The 24104-nt window shown below is 34.1% G+C and overlaps 1 protein-coding gene across 2 annotated transcripts in view; it reads right to left on the bottom strand.

Annotated features, from left to right (window-relative positions):
• Positions 1-24104, bottom strand: part of FCHSD2 (FCH and double SH3 domains 2) — a 194331-nt gene that overhangs the window by 118168 nt on the left and 52059 nt on the right. For both annotated transcript variants that reach the window (XM_010989217.3, XM_064492675.1), the window contains 2 exons: positions 12161-12237; positions 1758-1902 (listed from right to left, as the gene is read on the bottom strand). In XM_010989217.3, coding sequence (XP_010987519.1) covers positions 1758-1902; positions 12161-12237 — 222 coding nt within the window. The remainder of the gene's footprint in view (positions 1-1757; positions 1903-12160; positions 12238-24104) is intronic.

The following is a 24104-nucleotide window of genomic DNA, read 5'->3' on the forward strand; positions in this document are numbered from 1 at the left end:
TTGGCAAAGTGGAAAATGTGGGATTGCTAGCGGTAAGATTTATAAATCTGGCACTTTGGGGGCCATCACGTGGAGAGAGCTGCTAAAGACTGAAGCCATTGGGGAAAGCAGAGCTAATGGATGGGAATAAAGACTGAATTCTAATACCATTTGAGCACCTGGATCCATCTCTGCTTGGGTTCCATCTATGCAGAAATTTCTAGTTATATAAGCTAATACACCTCCTTCTTGGCTTAAGCCAGTTTAGAGTAAGTTTCTGTCATCTATACTTTCAGAGTCCTGACAGGTACACTCAATATGTTCTTAGTACTTAACGACTGCTTAGATAAAACATAAACATCATTATTATCAGCTATAATATAAAGCAAGTTAATTTACAAATATGAGCACTTGTCAAATCTCACCAAACATTCGTTGCCCAAGAATGTCGGTTAATTTCAGGCTGAGAAGAATACAAATAGCTACTTCTTTCAAAATATTCTGATATTGAGAAAGGTAGAATTTTCCAATAATTCAATTAGATTTAGTGAATGCACTGGCTATCTGAAACATCGTTTTTCCTCCCATCTAGGAAGTTACACTAGTATTAATTCACTACCCCATCTCCCACCCTTTCTCTGCATGCATGGATAGATATACACACACATACATACACACAGACAACATATTTTCTTCCAACTGGAAAGCATTGTTTGGTCAGTGGTCATGTAGCTTATTCACCATGTTTGTTGTGAAAGAGGTAATTTTGAGCAAAGATAAAACAAAGGCATTCTTATATAAATATGTTAAAACCCACGAATATTACATGAATGCTCAATAGAGATTAAAATTTTACGTACACACAATACAGATTTAACATATTGATTTCATGCTACTAAAATTATCTTTGGCAAACAAGAAAGATTAGTTTTTTTAGTTTTTGTTTATAAAAATGTAGTGAAAATCCAAATGACAATTAGAATCAAAATATTTGATATTTGTTTGGATGGCTTGTGAAATATTTCCTTAAATAATTACTTTAATATTTTCTAAAGTATTAATGCTTCCATAAGAAAAATTTAATTATTTATTAGGCATCATGATAATCTCTATTTTTGTAACTACTTCCAAAAAGGATACAATTCAATCACTTACTTTCAACAGCAAGCTTTTCATAAAAATCACATTTAATATGATTTTTTCTATGAATTTAAAAAATTCTGTAAAATCAAAGAAAGATCTATTTAAAAACTTTTATCTTACGTAACCTATATAATTAAACTTTAGAGTACACCATTTTTGGCAATAAGTTTGCTATATATGATCAAAATGTGTCAACTTCCTTTAATATTATGCAAAATGGGTCAAGTTGAAACTAAGACAAATTTTCTCAAGACTTAGTAGGATTAGTAATATTGTAACTATTTTAACATACACCAAACTATACCAATATTACGAAGCTAAGTAGATCTATTTACTTGAGTTAAGCTGAAAACTGGCATTTGTAAAATGTGTTTACTGAGCTTTCAGAATGTCCACAGATTCAAACTACACTCACCTTTGTCAGTTAATAACATATAGTAGTTAGAGGGAACGTGTGGAAATCAGAAAGTTCTAGTAACATGCTGAAATAAGAAAACCCATGTGGAAATCACAAACATTTAGACCATAAAGAAAAATTTTAACTGTTAAATGCAATTTTACATAATTTTGCATATTATAAATGTAGTAGTGAGATATAAAAATGCATACAGGAAAAGAACAAATAGAAACAATACCCTTTTTAGTTGCTGTTCTTTTAAGCTTCTCACTGTCCTTGCAGGCTCAGAAATGAAGTTTTTATAGTTTTCACATATATTGATCCGAGACTGGGCTACCTGCATTGTTCCCTCGAGAAAAGATTTCCAAACAGGATACATGCTCCTAAATTCAAAGAGGGACAGAAAGTATTAGACAGAGAAAAGGAAGACAAAGTTGCCTAACCTTATGCTCACTGGTTAGTACTGACAAGCAGAACGAATGTTTTCTTTATAATTAAAAGTGTATTTATATTGATTCATAGGTAGTAATTTTTAACAAGTAGAAACATGGCATACACTCTATTCCTCTATAGCTTGGCAGTGGACTGTTTTGACTCATCAGCTATTCTTGATACTGGACTAAAGTGATACAAGAATTACAATTTTAGACAAAGCTAACACTATAAAGATTGGTGAATAATTCAGACTGTCCGGGTCTTTCACTTTTTCAGGATCATCGTTATGAATATCAAATTTCATTATTTCATTAAAGTATTTCCCTTATTTTACAGATGAGGTGACTGAGGCTCAGAGAGATTTAGAGAATCACTCTAGATCACACAAGAATGTGGTAGTACTGAGATACAGATGAAGGTTGGGTATCTCTAAAGTATATTTTCTTTCAACTATATAATTTTGCTCTGTTACATAAACTGATGTGGCTGAAAAAATAAGTCAAGAACAATTGTTAATGTGCTTGCGAAATCTATTTGTCAGACAAAAGAAGTCTACAGCATCAATACTCTACATCTGTTTCTCTGTTGTTGTAATAATGCTTACCCAGCATCAAACTGTGACTTGGAGTCATTCCAAGCAAGTCCCATCACCTTTGCTTGATAAATGTGCTCTTAGCAATCTTTCAGCAAAGTCAAAGAATGATTTATCCTTTACTTTCTGTAGCCAACTTCCTTTTCAAACCTTCTTTTCTGTTTTGCTAAATGCCTGAGTCAGTTCTAATATGCTCTTATAATAGTTATAAACATATTTTATAACTTATCACAACAATGAATGGTATTTTGTTTTTAAAAAGAGATATTTGCCCTGAAGATTATAATAGTCATCTCCCTAAGATTTTCCTTCTTGTGTCATGTGGATTTCCTACTATAGCAATGTGTGAAACCATGTGCTACATAAAATGCCAGCTGTGGGTCAGTAGATGACAGCAGGAAAACAAGAAAAAGAAAAATTGCCTGGGTCTCCAGCCTACTTGAAACTAAAAAAACTTGCAACTGTATTTTTCAACCAAGGAAATGACCAGTTTGTGTAATGGATTAGTAGTTTGTGTAATTCACCAAATGTATCAGTTTAGATGGAAATATTCACTTATTTAAGCAGAGGTATGTTACTTTCCCTTTGGAAAAAAGATCTAGTCTGTTGTGTCAGCAAAAACTGTCAGCATAAAAGCAGCGATGGACTTACGAACAGTAAAATAAACATGAGATAATAAATAACTAAACCTACTATGACAGTAATTTCACAATATATGTAAATCAAACTATCATGCTATACACCTTAAACTTATACAGTGATGTCAATTGTTTTTCAGTAAGACTGGGAAAAAAAGAACAGCAAAATTAATGGCCTTACTGCATGACTACCAATGAAATCTAGAATGTAAACTCACCACAGGAGAGCTTCTAAGTGGTCCAAATAATTTATTTTCTTAGAGAATGCACTGAGAGAAAAATTCACTACCACGCTTTGTAACTATTAACTTATACTTGAAATACATTTTAAAATCATAATGAAAATGAGAAACAACCATTATGAACTTTAATCCAAAGGAAGGAGTGAAGGAAGAGCAGAACGAGGGGAATAAGGAAGAAGCCCTTCATCCATGCTATCCCCTTCAGCAGCACCCTCTTTCCTTTTACTCCTTCACCTAGTTGATTGCTGATCATCCTTCAAATCTCAGCTTTAATGTAACTTCCTTAGGGAAATCTCATGATCACCACCACGTCAATGCACAGACTCAGTCAAGGCCGTCTCAGTTACTTGTTCACACGGCTCTAGCACTTTTCTTTCAATTGTAAATATTTTTATATAATTGTTAGTTAATGTCTGTCCCTCTTACTATAGTGGAAATTTCATGAAGACAGGGGTGTCTTTCTCACTATTGTATTCCCAGGGCCTAGGACACAGTCTAACATTTAGAAAGGTTATAATAAGAATGTGTTGAATGAAGAAAGTGAATGAATGGATGTATGAATAAATTATGAGGACTATAAAATAAAAGGGAAAATCCTTTCATTATAGAATTTAAAAAGAGACCTTTAGAGATTATTAGACAAATAGCAGGCAAACATATACTCAACAATGAGACACCATGATAAGCACAAAATTCAGTTAACTGTCAGTCAGAAGACCTGGATTCAAGTTCTAGTTAACCAATATAATCATATGTAGCACACCTCACCATACTTCCATTTCTTCAATTGGCAAATGGAAAAATAGCAAAAAATACCAGCACCATGTAGCTTACAGGGCTATTTTAACAATTAAATGCAAGTGATATGAAAATCCTTACCACAGAGATTCTTGAAATGAATAAATAGTAATAGTCACAGAATTGCAGAAGAAATAGAAATACTTCTATTAACATAATAGTGATAGTTCCAGTAGTAGTGGTATTTCTCATCCCAATTGAAGAAAGATAATAATGGGTCATAGAGTGATTTTTTAAAAATTTTATTTCACTAGGCTTCACATATACAATTTTGAAGCATAAGGAAAAGTATCAAGCATTTATGGTATTTTGCTATTCTGCTCAGGTCAGGAAATGAGGCTGAAAATTATAAAAGAAAGGAAGGAAATTCTTTTAAGAACCTATCACATGATAGGCACTATATCATGTATTTTACATTTATCATATCATTTAATTCTCATGACAACTTTGTAAAATAGGCATTATCCCCATTTTGTAGAGTAGAAAAGTAAGGCTCAGAGAGGTTGTGAAATTTTTCTACAGCTATTCACCAGGAAACAGCACTCTTATGGTCATAACCTAGACTTTGCCATTATCAATAACTACTCCTCTGCTCTAATCCCAATTTAATCATCTAATCTATGACTAACACCTCCTATTTCCACTCACTTCCTTTAGGATTCTCACTCTACAATTACTCAACCCGATCAGAGCCCATGATCCATTTGATCCTACCTTCCTATACGGTCTCTTACTCCCTCTCATAATCTTCCTTTACAGCTCCTTACCCAGCCTAGATTTCATGGTCCACAATTATAATCACCTCGTATGTACACCCTATTATCCTTGCCTACTCTCTTTCCATCATTATGGAAAACCCAAAACCTTGGTTAAATCCAAAATTCTGTTTACACCATATCAAAGTCTGTGCAACAGAACAATGCTGGAGAAATCAATAATCATGCTGCCTGGTTTCACTTTAAATTGACGTCACATAAATTCTAGTCACCCCCCTTGGGTGCTACCCAGCAATCTTACTACATTCCCCTAACTCACTTATTCTCTTGCTCCTCTAAATAATTATCTCCCACCTTCTCCTCTCATCTCAAACCTCTAATATGACCCCACTTTCAGCTGACAATAAAGATAAAAGACAATGTCCACATGCTCCCACCATACCTATCTATCTATCTGCCTCTGCACCCATACACTCAGCCATCCCTCCTTTTACTCTGATAAATTAACCTTGTTCTGAAGGCCAATCCTTTGCATTTATACTATACTATATAATCTCTCACTCAAGAATAGCAATTCAGTAATTGTGCTTTTTCCTACAATACCAATTTTTCCACCTCTACAGGGTTATTCTCATGAGCATATAAAAATGCAATAATATCTCCCATATAAAAAAAACCTTCCATCAACCCTCCATTTCTTTCTAGCCTCCATTTCTTTCTAGCTACCACCCCAATGTCTGTTCCCTTTAACAGCAAAACTCATTGAAAGAACCGTCTAAAATTACTGTTTCCACTTACTCTCCTCCTGGTCTCCCTTGATTCAATTCAAATAAGGCTTTAACATTCACCATTCTGAAATTACTTGTCGCAACCACCAAAAATCTCCCTTTAGCTAATCCCAATAGTCAAATTCAGGTTTGGGGCCTATTATTCAATTAGTCAGGAGCACTGACCAAGTTTATCCTTCTTGAAATGCTTTCTTCACTTGGCTTCCAGGACATCACTCTTCTTGGTCTCCTCTTACCCCACTAGCCACAGTTTAGTCTCCTCTGCTGCTTCCTCTCCATCTCATTGCCCCATGAATGCTGGAGTGTTTGCACAGTCAGCTTCTTTTCTGTAACTACATATTCACTCTTTGGACATACTCATCCAGTCTCCTGGCTTTAAATAATGTCAATATGCTGACTATTCCTGAATTTTTAATTCAGACATCTTCCCTAACCCCTCCCTATCCAACTTGGATATTTAGTAGGCAACTTAAAACTAACATGCTCAAAACCAAATTCTTGATTTCCCTAAAATCAATTCTGATCATCTATTTCATCTCATTGACAGTTACTCAAACCTTCCAATTGCTCAAGCCAAAACCCCTAGAGTCATTGATTCCTCCTTTTTCTCTCACATTCCACATCTGATCCAGTAAGAAATATGGTTCACTAGACTTTAAAAATATAATGGAATTTGATTACTGCCTATCTCTTCCACAGCTACTACCCTGCTTTCAGCCACCACTATCTTGTGTCTAAATTACTGTAATTGCCTAAATGACCTCTCTTTGTTTTTGTTCTTATCTCCCCACATTCTATGCTCTATACAGTACAGCCCTTGCAGTGCCAGCCACTTCTTGGTGGTCAGTATTCTTCTCACTATGCTTACTGTCCTTATTACCAACTGACATGTTTAATTACTCATATGTCTATTGTCTTGTCTTCTATCACTAGAAAGAAGGCTCCATGAAGTAGAAGCTTTGTTTTATTCACTCGTGTATCCTCACTACCTAGAACAGGGTCTGGGTAGTGCCAGTAGGCACTCAATAGTACACAGTCTAACTAGTCCATCTGGTATGATGTATCATTTAAGGCCTGTATTTCCTTACTGATTTTCTATCTGGATGATTCCATCCCAAAGCAGCAGAAAACACATTATTCTTAAGTACACGTGAAACGTTCTCCAGGATATATCACATGCTGGGCCACAAAACAAGCCTCAGTAAACTTAAGAAAACTGCAATCATATTAAGTATCTTTTCTGACCACACACTATGACATTAAGATTCAACTACAAGAAAAAAACGCCAAAAATACAAACATATGGAGGCTAAACATACTACTAAACAACCAATAGATACTGAAGAAATAAAAAAAAAAATACCTAGAGACAAACCAAAATGAAAACACAATGATCCAAAACTTGTGGGACTTGGCAAAAGCAGCTCTAAGAGGGAAGTTTATAGTGATACATGCTTACCTCAGGAAATAAGAAAAATCTCAAAACAACCTAACCTTAAGCCTAAAGCAACCAGAGAAAGAAAAACAAACAAAACCCAAAGTTAGTAGAAGGAAAGAAATCATAAAGATCAGAGCAGAAATAAATTAAACAGGGGCTTAAAAAAAAAAAAACCAGAAAAGATCAATGAAATTAAAAGCTGGTTCTTTGAAAAGATAAACAAAATTCATGAACCTTTAGCCAGACTCATCAAGAAAAAAAGAGAGGGCCTAAATCAATAAAATCAGAAACAAAAAAGAAGTTACAACTGACACCACAGAAATACAAAGGACCATAAAAGACTATTATGAGCAACTATATGCCAGTAAAACGGACAACCTAGAAGAAATGGACAAATTCGTAGAAAGGCACAATCTACAAAACTGAACCAGGAAGAAATAGAAAATATGAACAGACCAATTACTAGTACTGAAATTGAATCAGTAATTAAAAAATTCCCAACTAACAAAAGTCTACAACCAGGTGGCTTTCACAGGTGAATTCTACCAAACATTTTAGAGAAGAGTTAACACCAATCCTTCTGAGATGATTCCAAAAATTGCAGAGAAAGGAACACTTCCAAGCTCATTCTATGAGGTCACCATCACCCTGATACCAAAATCAGACAAAGTTATCACACACACACAAAAATTGCAGGCCAATACCACTGATGAACACAGATGCAAAAATCCTCAATAAAATACTAGCAAATCAACTCCAACAATATATTAAAAGGATCATACAACATGATCAAGTGGGATTTATCCCAAGAATGCAAGGATTTTTCAATATCTGCAAATCAATCAGTGTGATACATTAACAAATTGAAGAATAAAAACCATATGATCATCTCAATAGATGCAGAAAAAGCTTTTGGTAACATTCAACATCCAATTATAATAAAAAACTTGGCAGAAAGTGGGCAAAGAGGTAACATACTTCAACATAATAAAGCCTATATATGACAAATTCACAGTTTACATCATACTCAGTGATGAAAAACTGAAAGCATTTCCTCTAAGATCAGAAATAAGACAAGGATGCCCACTCTCGCCACATTTATTCAACATAGTTTTGGAAGTCTTAGCCACAGCAATAGAGAAGAAAAGGAAACAAAAGTGATCCAAATTAGAAAAGAAGTAAAACTGTCACTGTTTGCAGATGACAAGATACTATACATAGAAAATTCTAATAAGGCTACCAGAAAACTACTAGAGCTCATCAATGAATTTGGTAAAGTTGCAGGACAGAAAATTAGTATATAGAAATCTTTTGCATTTCTAGACACTAACAATGAAGTATCAGCAAATGAAATTAAGGAAACATTCTCATTTACCATTACATCAAAAAGAATAAAATACCTAGAAATAAACATACATAGGGAGGTAAAAGACTTGTACTCTGAAAACTGTAAGACACTGATGAAAGAAAATGAAGACAACACAAACAGATGGAAAGGTATATCATGTTCTTGGACTGGAAGAATCAGTATTGTTAAAATGGCCATGTTACCCAAGCCAATTTACAGATTCAATGCAATTCCTATCAAATTACCAATGGCATTTTACACAGAACTGGAAAAAAAGATGTTTAAATTTGTATGGAAATTCAAAAGAGCCAGAATAGTCAAAATAATCTTGATACAGAAGAACAGAGTGGGAGGAATCACACTCTGACTTCAAACTATACTACAAAGCTACAGTAATCAAAACAGAATGGTACTGGCACAAAAACAGATATACAGATCTATGGAACAGGAGAGAAAGCCCAGAAATAGACTAAAGTACTTATGGTCAATTTATGACAAAGGAGGAAAGAATATACAATGGAGAAAAGACAATCTCTTCAATAAGTGTGCTGGGAAAACTGGACAGCTACATTTCAAAGAGTGAAATTAGAACATTCTCTAACACCACATACAAAAATAAACTCAAAATGGATTAAAGACCTAAATGAAGATCTGATACTCTAAAATTCCTAGAGGAAAACATAGGCAAAACACGCTTTGACATAGCCTGCAGCAATCTCTTTTTTGATTTGTCTCCTAGAGTAATGGAAATGAAAGCAAAAATAAGCAAATAGGACCTAATTAAATTTAAAAGCTTTTGCACAGCAAAGGAAACCACAAACAAAATGAAAAGACAATCTACAGAATGGGAAAAAAAATATTTGCAAATGATGAGACTGACACAGGATTAATCTGAAAATATACAAACAGCTCACACAGCCCAGTATCAACAACAACAACAAAAAACAACCCAATCAAAAATGGGTGTTAGACTTGAACAGACATTACTCCAAAGAAGACATACAGATGGCCAACAGGCACACTAAAAAGATGCTCAGTATCACTAATTATTAGAGAAATGCAAATCAAAACTACAATGAGGTATCACCTCACACCAGTCAGAATGGCCATCATTAATAAGTCTACAAATAATAAATGCTGGAGAGGGTGTGGAGAAAAAGGAACTCTCCTATAACTGTTGGTGGGAATATAAACTGGTGCAGCCACTATGGAGAACAGTACAGAGGTTCCTTAAAAAACTAAAAATAGAGTTACCATATGATCCAGTAATCCCACTCCTGGGCATATATTCAGAGAAAAGTCTTAACTCAGAAAGATACATGTACCACAAGGTTCATAGCAGCACTAATTACAATAGCCAAGACATGGAAACAAGCTCAATGCCCATCAACAGATGAATGGATAAGAAAGATGTGATAAATATACACACAATGGAATACTACTCAGCCATAAAAAAGAATGAAATAATGCCATTAGTAGCAACATGGATAGACCTAGATATTATTATATTAAGTGAAGTTAAGTCAAACAGAGAAAGACAAATACCATAAGATATCACTTACATGTGGAATCTAAAAAAAATGTGAGACAAATGAACTTATTTACAAGCCACAAATAGACTCTCAGACATAGAAAACAAATTATGGTTACCAAAGGGGAAAGGGGTGAGGGGGAGGGATAAATCAGGAGTTTGGGATTAACATATAAACACTAGCATATATAAAATAAATAAACAACAATGACCTACTGCATAGGAGAGCTATATTCAATATCTTGTAATAACCTATAACGGAAAAGAATCTGAAAAAGGATTAGTATCTGCGTAACTGAATCACTCTGTTATACGCTGAAAACTAACAGAATATTGTAAATCAACTACACTTCAATAAAAATAAATTTTAAAAAAAGAAAACAAACCAATAAATTTATTCTGACTGTGGTGATGGTCACACAAATCTACACATGCAATAAAACATCATAGAACTTAGTATGCATACACCTACATACACATAAGTAATACATGTAAAACGAGTGAGTTCTGAATTAAATTGGTCAATTGTATCAATAACAATTTACTGGTTGTGATACTGTACTATAGTTATGTAAGATATTACCACTGGGGGAACTGGGTGAAGAATATAAGATTGCTCTTTGTACTAATTCTAAAAACTGCACATGAACCTAAAATAATTTTTTAGGTAAAAAAAAAAATTAACAAACAAAACCACAGATCTTCCCTAGGTCTGGAATATAGAACCACAACTCAAAAAGACTCTAGAAAGTGGGATTAAGTTAAATTCATAATCTAAGATTAATTTATATAGTGACTGATAAACAAGCAGAAAGTATAATGTTGCTTAAGGTGCCAAGGGTTGGGAAACCAAGCACAAAATTTCAAAGGAGAAATAGCCAGAGATGAGGAGAGAAAGGTAATTTGGGGTCAGGATTCTTCTTGGCTTTGGATATCATTTAAAAAAAAATTTTTTAATTTCATTCTCTTGACAAGGAGAAACAATAGGAGATTTTCAAGTATAAGGGTGACAGTAGGCCTATTTTACAAAGACATACAGATGGTTGGTGGTATTGTAAAAGGGAGAGAGCACAGGCAGAGAAGCAGCTACTTAATATTCCTGAGAGAAGGTGAGATCTGGGAAGGAGTCAAAGTTAGAGGCAGCTAACTTTTTCATTCCCAAGCTGAGGAATTAATAAAAACATAGATCATTACTAGTTTATAGGCAATATTTAAAGACAGAAATGCAGATAAGATTACTTAAAACAGTCAGTCACTAGAGAGCTGAGAGAACTTTGAGAAACATTTACATAAAAATGACTTGCAATGGTCTGAATGTTTGTGTTCCTCCCAAATTCATATGCGGAAATCCTAACTCCCCAAAGGTGATGGTAATAGGGAGGTAAGGCTTTGGGGCTGGTGAAGGCAGAATAGTGCCCTTATAAAGCAGACCCCAGAGAACTTCCAAATCCCTTCTACCACGTGAGGGCACAGCCAAAAGTTGAAAAGTCTGCATCTCAGAAGACAAACTCAGAAGACTCACCATGCTAATATCTTGGTCTCGGACTTCCAGCCTCAAGAACTGTGAGACATAAATTTCTCTTATTTATAAGCCACCCAGTCTGTGGTATTTTGTTATAGCAGCCTGAACAGAGTAAGATAGGACTGAAAAAAAATCCTCAGATTTTTTTCTAAGTTACAAAAGAAAGTATTATAAAAGTTGAGGCCCACAGAATCCTATCTTTTGAAATTTAGAATTTGTTTCAGATGTAAAGAATCAATGATCATGGTAGACCATTATACTCTTGTTGGTGTATTGTTGTAATAATGTGTTTTATCTATAGGTCACTGAGGAAATAATTTGTGTTCATTGTCATCTACCTTCTTGAAATTCCTTATGCGTGTATTAATTAATTAAACAAAGTATAATCTTGGCTAAAGATGCATGAAAATGATCTATTTTATAAAGATTACATATGTTGTAGAACATTAACATTGATAATTTGACATTATGTCTGAAACCATAAAGAAGCAATTTTTCTTTAAAAAAACCAGAGTCTACATTATCTATATGTGACATGGCTCTGAGTGAAACCAGTTTTAAAGAAAATGGGCAAGAACTACTTATTAAGTTACCTGTAATCATTCCGATCATCAGCTTTTATTCCAGGCCAATCTCTCTTCAGATACTGACTAGCCAACTTCTGGATACCCTGTTCAAAAAAATACACATACATATGTATACAAAATACATAATACAAATTATAAAATAAGTATTGTGCCATAAAGGATGCTTTTTCCTTAAAATACATTACTTAGATAATCCAACCTTTTCATATGTAAATTTAATTCAGAGATAAAGAACCAATTATGAATGGTAGAGCACTATAACTTGTTTCATTACTGTCAGTCTTTTCTTGTCTCCATTTTTAGGAAAAAAGGTGAGTATAAAGATGAAAAAATTGAAATGCTTTTTACTTCATCGAACTATGTGAGCAGCCATGAAAACAAACTACCTTTGTTATATCACAGAGAACACAGCTGTGCACCTCCACAGAGATCTCATTACTCAGTTTGACATTTCAAGTTCCCACCATTCCTCTGCTGCGGCATATATTGCATTTCTGAATCCCAGGAGCCAAACTCATACAGCAAGAAAGACAACAACGCATTTAATTTGGAGCAGAAAGATACACACTGGCTTGTAAAATTAATGAACAAACTTTCATGCTATTCTACACTAGTAATTTTTAAGGCAAATTTGAAATGTTTTTCTTTTTAAGTAATACAGTGGCACAAGTAGCTTAAAATGAAAAAATTAGTTTCAAAAGAAAAACTCACTTTTGTTATACACATAACATGAACCTGGACAAACAGAATATTTATCCATAATAGGTACAGTGGGTATCAGGATTTGAACAGAAAAGGCTATTTCACTGGCAAGAGAGGTTAAACTACTCACTCTCAATATAGAACATACTACTTTTAGAAGGAAGCATAAGTGGTCCCGACACTATAACAGGTTCCTATGTAATGGATCAGAAGATGTTAACTTTGGGATAGTTGTCTCTATACATGTAACTTTAAAAAGAGCAAATAAAATGCTGAGATGAAGAACAATCACATTAATTGTTTGTCTACTTTAAGCAGAGATTGCCCAAGTAAAATCAATGTGGCACTGTATACATGGTACCTTTCTACTAAGGTCTAATGCCAAATCAATTTGGCTTAATTAAATCCATCATTGAATACTTCTGTTTACCATTATTTCAATGAGCCAAAGGGTAGCAAGAACTATAGAGAAACACCTTGGAATCTCAACTTCCTTTTCAACTTGGCAATAGTTTCATTTCACTATTTTCAGGTCCTGTGCATTCTAAAAACTCACATACAACTGCATAACCATAATGTTTCCACTAATACACCTTATACTTTGGGGAATACAATTAAGTCTTCCCTGACTATGTACAGGACTTTTTTCACTTCTGTACCTTTTTCATACTGTTCCCTATTTGTATGAAATATCTTCCCACCATTCCCATTCCTATCTGCTTTTCGTACTGCCCTTTCTTTAAATCGATTTTTAAATTTCCTAACATGAAATATTCAAAAGTATATAGAGAAAAATGTGAAAAGTTTCATTGCCTAGGTGTTTGGTTTCATTTCATTAAAACAGAATAGTTAATCATTCTTTCTGCATTTATCAGCTTGAATTTTTTTTTAAAGAACTATCCTATCTAAACTATTTGGGAATCCTAAGGTACAGTCCTTAGAGGAAAAGGAAGATAAATACTTGATTGTGTGGTTTTAGTCCAAAAGTCAACAATGAATTTTCAAAGTAACATTATGAACTCACATATTTTGAATAATGGATGTGTTTCAATCTATTGCAGTCACGATTCTTTTGATGTTCCAAATGCTACATCTGTGGTCAGTGAGAGTCCCTCCAAGTTGGCTCCCATATCATGACTCCAGTAGACTTTAATAATTCCTTTTTTTTTCTTTTATAGTTTTTATTCTAGATCTTCAGTAAGCTAGTTTTCCAAGGAATTCTGATTACTTTCAGAGAGAAATCGTATTTAGAGACCATGGTATTTAGAGACCATAATCTTGGCACTCTATTATCCTATAAGTCTTACTTTGTATCTTTCTCTAAGAGGCTTTCTCTAACCACTGTATACAAAGAAGCTTACCCTCCAACAAACTCCTCTCTCATCCACCACCCTACTTATTCAGAATCCTTATACATTATTACAGTATGGTTTAAATTTATTTTGCCTATTTACTGACTATAAGCTCCATCAGGTATGGATCTTGTCTTTTTTTTTTTAATTACTGCATCTCCAGGCTATAGCTAAGAGCCTAGTATTTAGTTGGTATCAATTATGTTCACTGATTGCATGAATAAATGTCACCTATATTATTCCATTTCTAATGTATAATACCAAAACTCCTTTTGTGTTTTTGATATTCTGAGTTACAAATGCTTAGATCAAAATTTCTCTGATTCCTAATTTTTGTACACTCAAAGGAAAAAAAAAAGTACCAGATTGCTAAGATTATGATCGGGTAGTTTTAATATAATAAATAAGTTCCTTAGTAAAATTATAGTCAAATTTTACCTTCTCCATGATTGAAAGGGAACGTATGTGTGAATACTCCAAAGCAATGGAAAAAAAAGTTTAATCCATACTTAGAAGGCACTACATATTAATTTTTGTGAAGCTTCAAATAAGTCAAGATCTCTGAATTCAAAGAGCTCATAATATGTAGATAGGAATAAGAAGGATGCAACATAAAATGAGAGGCAACACGTAGGTTACTGCCAAACAAGTGGCAAATTGTGATATAAGTACCCAGAGGAGGAAAAGATCATCTGATATTTTCTTTGCAAATTACTTCCAAATAATATGATAGTGACTTTTTCAGTTTAATCACTGCTAAAGTGGTCGCAGAACACTTCATACAGAACATGGGATGTAATATGAACCTCAGATTATGAGAAGGACTAAGAGGGCAGAATCACACTATAAATTTAAATAAAACAAATGAACAAGCATCTCAACATGCTTCTTTCTTAATTCTGTTAGGCCTTGTTATAACTACAGAGAAACTGGACACTTAGAACGTACATAATTTACTTAAGATCACATAACTAGTTAAGTTGTTAAGTTTGAATTAGAACCCCTAGTTATCATTCTAAATCTTTGCTCCCAAAATCATTTTAAAGTAGATTTTATATAATTCTTTAAAAATTTTTGAAATCACTTCAACTTGTTATCTTTTATGCATTCTAAGTTACAACCACAATTTCCAGAGCTCTAAACCACAATGTTGAACTGTATTAAACTGAATGGAGCCCTTCAGGGATGAGATGGGGGATTCATGAAATAGACAAACAGTGAGATCTTTAGATGAAAGACTTTATTCAAGTTAGTTCACAGAGAAAAGAATCATGACTTCTGGGTGCTCCATGCAGCTGTTCAAGATCTAATCTGCATGGATGCTCAAGAAATACTCCACGGTCATTTTAAGAAAGGCCCTAAATAACATTCATGCTTCTGAAAGTATTCTATCCTTAACTGGTTTATCTTTTACATTATGCTTAAAGCTGTATTTTATGAATAAAAGATTTATTTGTATAGAAAATAAAATCTACCCCCAACTAAGCAGTTAAGGAAGATAAACCTGTGGTTGGTAATTTTTGTGTGCGTTGTTAAAAAAAAAAAATCACTTCCCAGTGCATTATTACTTTCTAAAACTGGTGCACTACACACACACACACACACACACACATTTCTATTTACCTGAGTATCACTGATATATAATGATGATTTGATTTCCAATACAGTCTACTCTGAAGCAGTAGTTTTCATAAAAATGTACTGTTTGGAACATCCAATAATATCCCATTTCAACTTTATAAAAAGCCATCAGTGTCTGATGTAAGACCTGCTTTGTTTCACCTCTCAATAACACTTGCTATATTGCTCTAACAAGTAAAGCAACACAAAGAAAGTCCCTGTTCAGCAGACATTGGGAAATGGACTGATAGCTTAACCTTCTGCCCATTTACCACAGAAAGCAGAGCAGGAGTGTGCTCCATGGCTCTCACAGGTTATTCTGTATCCATTTCTTCTCCCCAACATACAGAAAAACTAGTATTTAGATTTCACTAAGGATCTGACCTCAGATGAGACTTCAAAATGATAGGAAACCATGTTATTCATATAGTATACCTTTTCGTCATGAAATTCCAAACAGTATGCAAATGACTTTTTAAAATTAACAAGTTCACTGCATAAATTGGATACTTCTCAAACTGATGTAAATTATACAATGATTATAAATTATACAATGTCTTTACTATTCTTAAATTAATAGAGAATCCACCCCCACCCTTAAGAAAAGTTATGAAATATTTCTCATTGTTTTGTGTGGTACATAATTGAAGTTAAATTAAAAAATTAATCAATAGATTATTTTAAATTACATAATAAATTACCTTTACTTTTCTATTCATTTCATGAGGAAATGAGGCATTAATCCCATGTTATATATTAAACATATATTTACATATTTTAGCCTTTTTATCAAAAATAAAGATTAATATTGTTTAAATTTAATTATGTAAGAACAACCAAGTTCTAATGAAATTTTTATTGATCTATTTGATTTGAGGACTAAACAGAATAAAAAATAGGTGAAATTTAACACAGATTCATGATAAAAACTCTCAAGAAACTAGAAGCAGAAAAAAAATCCTTAACTGAACAAAGGGTATATACAAAAAGCCTACAGTTAACATACTTCTAATGGAAAGTGAAAGCTTTGCCCCTAAAATCGGGAATAAGGCAAGGATGTCCTCTCTTACCAGTCATTTTTTGACACTACTGGTAGTCCCACCGAGTACAGTAAGGCAAGAAAAAGAAACAGAAGGTTTACAGATTGGACAGGAAGAAATAAAACTACTTTTATTCACAGAAGCATGACTAGTTATGTAGAAAACCCCAAAGAGTCTACAAAAAAAAATCCTTCTACAACTAATAATTGAATTGAGTTTAACTAGCAAGGCTGCAAGATATGAGGTCAACATACAAAACTCAATTGTTCTCCTATGCACCTGTAATGAACAATCAAAATTTGAAATTAAAAAAAAATTATAATAGGTGGGAAAATGAAGTACTCAGGTATAAATCTAACAGAACATGTAAAAACTATGTGAAAAAGTTTAAAACACTGATAGAAAAAATTGAAGAAGATCTAAATAAATGGAGAGGTATTTCATGTTAAAGGAATAGAAGAGTTCACACTGTTAAGATGTCAGTTGTTCCCAATTTCATCTATACATTCATTGCAGTCCAAATCAAAATTCCAGAAAGCTTTTTTGTAAAAAAAAAAAAAAAGTTGTTTTCTTCCTTCTAAAGTTTTCTTTAACTACATTTATACAGTTTTGTTAAAGTTGAGTTTTTAAAAACTCTTTTAAGACTAAGCATTATTATACCTACTTTAAAACATGAAGCTAGACAGTCTAATTCAATTCTGGGAGCATGCAAGGATACAAACATAACTCATCCCCATTGAAGCAATTTCCAGCTAAATGCACAACATAAATGACTTCTCACCAGAAACTGTTACTAATGTTAAAATCAAGTATCAGAGGATGAGCTTGTAATAATAAAATAAAGATCAAAGTTCCCACAACCATGAAAATATCTCGTTAGGAACCATATCATTAGAACAGATCCCAAGCCTCCGCAAATTTAGCAACTCAGTAAAGACAAAGTCAACCAAAGTAAGCTTGAACTCTTTTGATCCTATATACCATATATTGCTGAAGTTAAAGAAAACGTTAAAGGAAAAAAGCAACTCAGAAAAATGCCATATACATGTTATTAATACTAAAATTGTTTCATAAGTTTCCATTATTTCTATGTGTAATGGTTACATGATAAATAAAATTTCTGGAAATAACTAACATTATCAAATGATTCTGTATCGTAAGCTTTGTTCATCATATTTAACCTCACAGTCATACAAAATATGCTACTTTTTAACTGGAGGGGGGAAACCCACCAAAGAGTGTTAGTTTGGATACACAGAACTAATACACAGCAAAGGCAGTACTCAGACTCAGAGTATTTCATTCACTGAACATCAAGTAAATTGTGACACAGAACCTCTGAATAGCAAAAGAGAGTAAACTACAGAAGGACACAAAATCAAAACAACCAAGACTGCCTGCCAATCTGTCAATCAATAAGATAACTGAAAATCCTCTGGTGCAAAGTGCCACCAGAATTTTTTAAGAAAATTTAAATAGGTCACTCCACAGGGCAGCTAAAGTACTACAAAATAAATGCAACATGTTGAATCAGAGACTCTAGAGGTGGGGCTAAGATATTGATAGCTTAACAAGCTTCAGAGGTGATTCTGATGTGCAACCAGTAATGAGACTCATTAGTACATTGGTTAAGAGAACAGACACACAAGCTTGAGTTTAATTCCTGGATCTTGGCAAGTTATACAGCTTGTCTTTGCCTTGCCATTTCCTTATCTCAAAAATAAAGGCAGTAAAAGTACCTACTTCAAACTGATGCTGATATAAGTAAATGAGTCAGTGCTTACAAAGCACTGGGGCCAATGCCTGCCATACATTATGTGCTCAATGCCTACATTCATTAAACAAATCTTTACTGAGCATTCACTACCACATGCCAGATGCTATTTTAAGTACTGAACACTGCTGAAATGTTCAGGTTCTTATTAATGTTGTTACTACTAAAATGAGAATGGTAAAATATTGAAACAAACTTTTGACTTTTAAGAAGAAACTTACAAAAGAAGAAGAAGGAGAAGGAGAAAGGAGGAGGAAGGAGAAAGGAGGAGGGGGAGGAAGGAGAAAGGAGGAGGAAGGAGAAAGGAGGAAGGAGGAGAAAGGAGGAGGAAGGAGGAGAAAGGAGGAGGAAGGAGGAGGAGAAAGAAGAAGAATAAGGAGAAAGAAGAAGAAGGAGAAGGAGGGGGAGGAGGAGAGGGGGAAGGGGGATGGGAGGGAGAGGGGGATGGGAGGGGAAGGGGAAGAGGGAGAAGGAGAGGAAGAGGAGGAAGAGGAGGAGAGGAAGAGGAAAGAGAAGAGGAAGGAGAAGGAGAAGAGGAATGAGAAGGAGAAGAGGAAGGAGAAGGAGAAGAGGAAGGAGAAGGAGAAGAGAAAGGAGAAGAGGAAGGAGAAGGAGAAGAAGAAACTAATGACTAAGAGCAGACTAGCTTGGCCAGTACTTGAAGGGAACCAGCAGCAGAACTGGTAATAAAACATGGGTCTTTTGATTTCCAGGCTTCCCAGCAGAGCTGAATATTGAGCAGATTTAGAAAGGCACAAAATAACACAATCCAAAGTAATAAAGTGTTAGAGCCAACATAATTTTGAAATGTGCCAAAGGTAGGAAACAATAAAGAAAGTATAGGAAACAGAAAAAGCCAAAAGAAGCAAGAAGGCTTCACAGCCTTTATTCTAGTACAATATTATACCAGGTTACACAGGATCTTTGGAGTCAAACAAATCTGAGTTCAAAGCCCCACTCTACCATTTACAAATTAGGACACTTAAGTGCACTATTAACCACTCTGAGCTTTAGCTTTCTCTGTAAAATGGGCATAATGATGGAACCCTAAACCTAATGATTAGACCAATGCCTGGAATACAGAAGTGCCTGATAAATGGCAATCATAATTACTGTGTGCATTTCTACCCTATTAGAAGTTAGAGTCCAGGCATATTGTGTTCATTCACAATTATTTTTCACATTTGCATTTTTGATTGCAGGCTTCCATTGATTTAAAAATATCCCTTCTCTATATCCACTCAATATTCCTACCTTCTCTAGATACTCCAATCTCAATTCTCATGTTTTTCCACAAAGTTGGGGCCCTTACTGATTATGGCAGGCTGATGGCAATTAATCATATGAATTGGATAAAACCCTAGTAACAGTATACACTTTGTAACTTTTTATGTATACCTGTCTTACTTTGTCAATTAGATCTTAGGTTCTGAATATAAAAGTCCTAAATTTACTTGTAATTCTACAAAAGCTAACAAACTTGTTACACACACGGCTTACTCTCAAAACACTGGATGACTTTATGAAAAGAAGAGGGCAGTTCTCTAGGATATTCAGACTATATCCTTCTTCTTCCAGTCCCTGACACTGAAGAGTAGGAAAATTAATTTATGTTATTTTTATATGAAATAGCCATGCCCAAAACAGGGATTATTCTAACAAAAAGAATCAGCAAGTTGAGCTTTTTCCACATCTGCTACATGCAAAAATAGTTTTCTAGCTAAAATAGTAAATACAATACTAAGAAATTTTGATAACTGATCCTAAAAGACTGAGAATCCGTCATCGAGATTTACCTAGTTGAACCTTCTCAGATGAAGACTAGGTACTTAGTCAAGATCTCTCACTAAGTAACAGGGCCAATGCACAATATAAATCACAACATGACTCCCACTTCAGTGTTCTTTTTCCAGGACAAAAATATATGGGGGGGGGGGCTGGATTCTCTAATGACCCCTACCTAGCCAGTATTTACAGCCTTCTATCAGTGGTATCAACGCAGTATATCCCAAGCATTCCTCTTTACTTCTCTCCAATATTACCTAAGTCTCCACAATAATTCCAGAAACTCTGCTTGTTTTTAGCTACAATCACTTTCAAGTTGTAATACCCTTCTATTCCAAATCTTATCCTTCTCTCAAAGTCTAGTTCAAGACTCGCTTACTAAAGGGAAGCAATCCATTAGCTTAGACTTCATCTCCAGACTCCTCTTAGTTCCCTAACAGAGCCTAACTTTCTACAGAGCAAGGACTATGCCTTCGCGTCAAGTACTATGCTATACTTACGAGATAAAAGTTCATCATTCAATAAATAATTATTTAGAAAAGATTTACTCCATGTCATACTGTACTGGACACTGGAAAGAACAGAGCTGATTCTCATGTGGTTTCAGTTCTCAAAAAGCTCAATGAATATAGATCTTCAAATGGAAAAAATATATATAAAAGGAAGGCAGAAGGTTGATAAGTGGTATGTTAAAGGAGAGATTTTAATTTAAAAATGGAAGAAAAACATAGGCAGAGAGAAGTAGCCAGTGTTAAAAAGAGGGACTGAAAACCAAGAGACAATGGATAACAGTTATAAAAATAAGGTCAACATAGCGGGCAAGAGTTAGGGTCAAGATGAAACAGATGAAAGATTGGTTAGAAAGATGAACACTCTTTCAAACAAAGAAGGGAAGGTAACTAGTATTCAGATAAACTTAAAAGGAGAGGAGGGTTACAAAATTGAAATACTTTAATTTTTTAATCAGCATGAGACCTTTCAAAATGTACTAATACAATGTAGAGTAGAGACCCCTGAACTTTTCTGACTGCACAATCCATCAGTTAAAAAAATGTGTATGTGTGTGTATATATACATATATATAGTTTTAAATCACAACCAGATAATTTTTATTTATATGTTATATAGATTATAAGACATAACAAAAATGCAACTTTAAAGGGGTGAGATAAATATGCAATAATTAACTTTTTTAATGTCTTTCCAATTTATTAGATTCATACATCATATACCAATTACTAATATTTCAAGACAGTTACACGTTTAAAGCTCCTCTTGAAAGTGGTTATAAATCCATTATTAAATAGTCTCCCAGGTAATTACAAGTTATTTTTGGCTTACTTTTTCCAGGTCCATTTGGGCTCTCATCATTTTTACATTATAATTAAGCTGATGAACAGTTTTAATAGAAGTGTCATTTCTGCTACTCTTTTCTTGGTGTTTGCTTATGTTATTAGAATTATTTTCAGTGAGTTTTCACATTATTCCCAGTGACATTTTAAAGCTCAATGTGTATAGTTTTGTGAGATAGTTTAATTTAAATTAGAAAATATCATCAGTAAATCCACTTAGATGAAAACTGTTTACACTGTAGGGCACAAAGGTGAACAAATAGTGGGAGTGCTGTTAAAAACCCCTCAGTCTGTATATAACCATCTAGTACACTACCAATCTTGTAAACAACCTATTCTAGAGATCTCATTTAGTTCACAGGTTTTGGTCTCAAACTTCACATGTATACATGGGAACTTGGGCAAGTTACTTGATCTCATCTTCAGTCTCATAATCAGTAAAACTAGGTAAATGACTACATACTTCAGTAGGTAAATGGATAACAAACTGAAGCACATCAGACAATGGAATGTTACTCAGCCCTTTAAAAAACAAGTCAAGAAAAGACCTGGAGGAACCTTAAATGGGTATTTCCATGGGAATGAGGCCAATCTGAAAGGTTACATACTATGTTTCCAATTATATGACATTCTGGAAAAGGGAAAACCACGGAGACAGTAAAAAGATCACTGGTTTCTAGGGGATGGGGTGAAGGAAGGGAAAACAGGTGGAGCACAGAAGATTTTTAGGGCACTGAAACTATTCTGTATGATACTATGATGCTGGATACATGTCATTATACATCTGTCAAAATCCATAGAATGTACAAAACAATGAGTTAAGCCTATGGACTTTGGGTGTCAATGGAGGTTCATTGGTCATAATAAACGTACCACTCTGGTGTGGGATGTTGATATTGGCAGGGAGGCTGTGCATGTGTAGGGGCAGAGGGTATACCGGAACCCTGTACTTTCTGCTCAAAATTACTGCAAACCTGAAACCACTAAAAATTAAAGTCTATTAAAAAATAAAAATACTATCTACCTCAAAAAATAGATTGTTGCAATAATCAAATTGAAACAGCACATGAAAAGTACCTGATATGTATACTATAGGTACCCAGTAAAGGTCTCGTAGCAATATTCAATCTTTCATTCATTCAATAAATATTTACTGAGAAATAAGAAAGTGATTATTGTCACAACCACATAAATTTTGCCCTGAAATAACTCTGGCAAGTAATTTTTTAAATACTTACCAACTCACTGACCACTTATTTGATGTTGAGACTTTTCTTATACAGTACTATTATAGGGTCAATCAATTATAGGTTAATTCTAACATGAAAATTCAATTCAGTGGGTCATTATGTACAAGAAATATCAACATTATGTTACACATAAGTTTAGAAAAAAGAAAAACAAAAATATCTCATCACAGGTTGAATATAGATGATTAATAAGATTAGTCAACATAGCAGTGTATACATTATGAGGACAAAAACTTCCTAAATGAGTCATGCAGTTAATTATTAAGGAAAATGAATGAAGCAGGACTGGTTAGCATTTCAAAGTCTTAGATATTTCTTCTTCTTTTGCTGACTTTAAATGATTGATTATTCTACATAAGTGAAATGGACTCCTAGAAAACATCAGACAAAACTTAATTTATAATTTACAGGATGAATACAAATCATTTTGAAGTTTCTTTTTAAATTCTCACATCCCTAATTAATATTCATGAGGATAATTTCACAAAAGCAGTTACAAAACTATGCCAGAGGGGACATGGAAATATATAGCTGTGCCAGCAGAAGAGGCAGGAAATCTCTCTCTTCCCAAAATGGAAGATTTAAGTTGAACACAAACATTTCCTAAATAATAGTTTCATAATATGTTAATAAAATTATTCATTACTCAGAAATAACTCTATGAAGAAACAGATAATAATGTTGCACAAAGACGGAGTTCATTTGTTCTGGACAGGTGGCCAGTCTGCAGCTCTGTGTCAGCAGCCCAAACCCACCCACAATAGCCCTAAAGACGATTATGCAAATGCCAGCCAACCGGCTATTTTCCCAGGAAGAGGAGAAGGGCTCCTAGTAGAAGCTATCATTGTTCCGCAGTCATGTGGAAAAACAAGCAAATTTTTTTTTTCCTAGAGGCATAGTGCTTTCATTAAGGGCACCACCACAGAACATGTGAGATATAAAAACATACATCATGAAAAGACACAGAAGAACCTTAAGTGCATATTACTAAGTGAAAGAAGCCACCCTGAAAAGGCTACATACTATATGCATGTGTGTGGGGCGGGGAGGGTAATCAGGAAGGTTGTGTATGTGT

Source organism: Camelus dromedarius, chromosome 12 (genome assembly GCF_036321535.1).
Source record: "Camelus dromedarius isolate mCamDro1 chromosome 12, mCamDro1.pat, whole genome shotgun sequence".
In the NCBI taxonomy this organism is placed as follows: Eukaryota; Metazoa; Chordata; class Mammalia; order Artiodactyla; family Camelidae; genus Camelus; species Camelus dromedarius.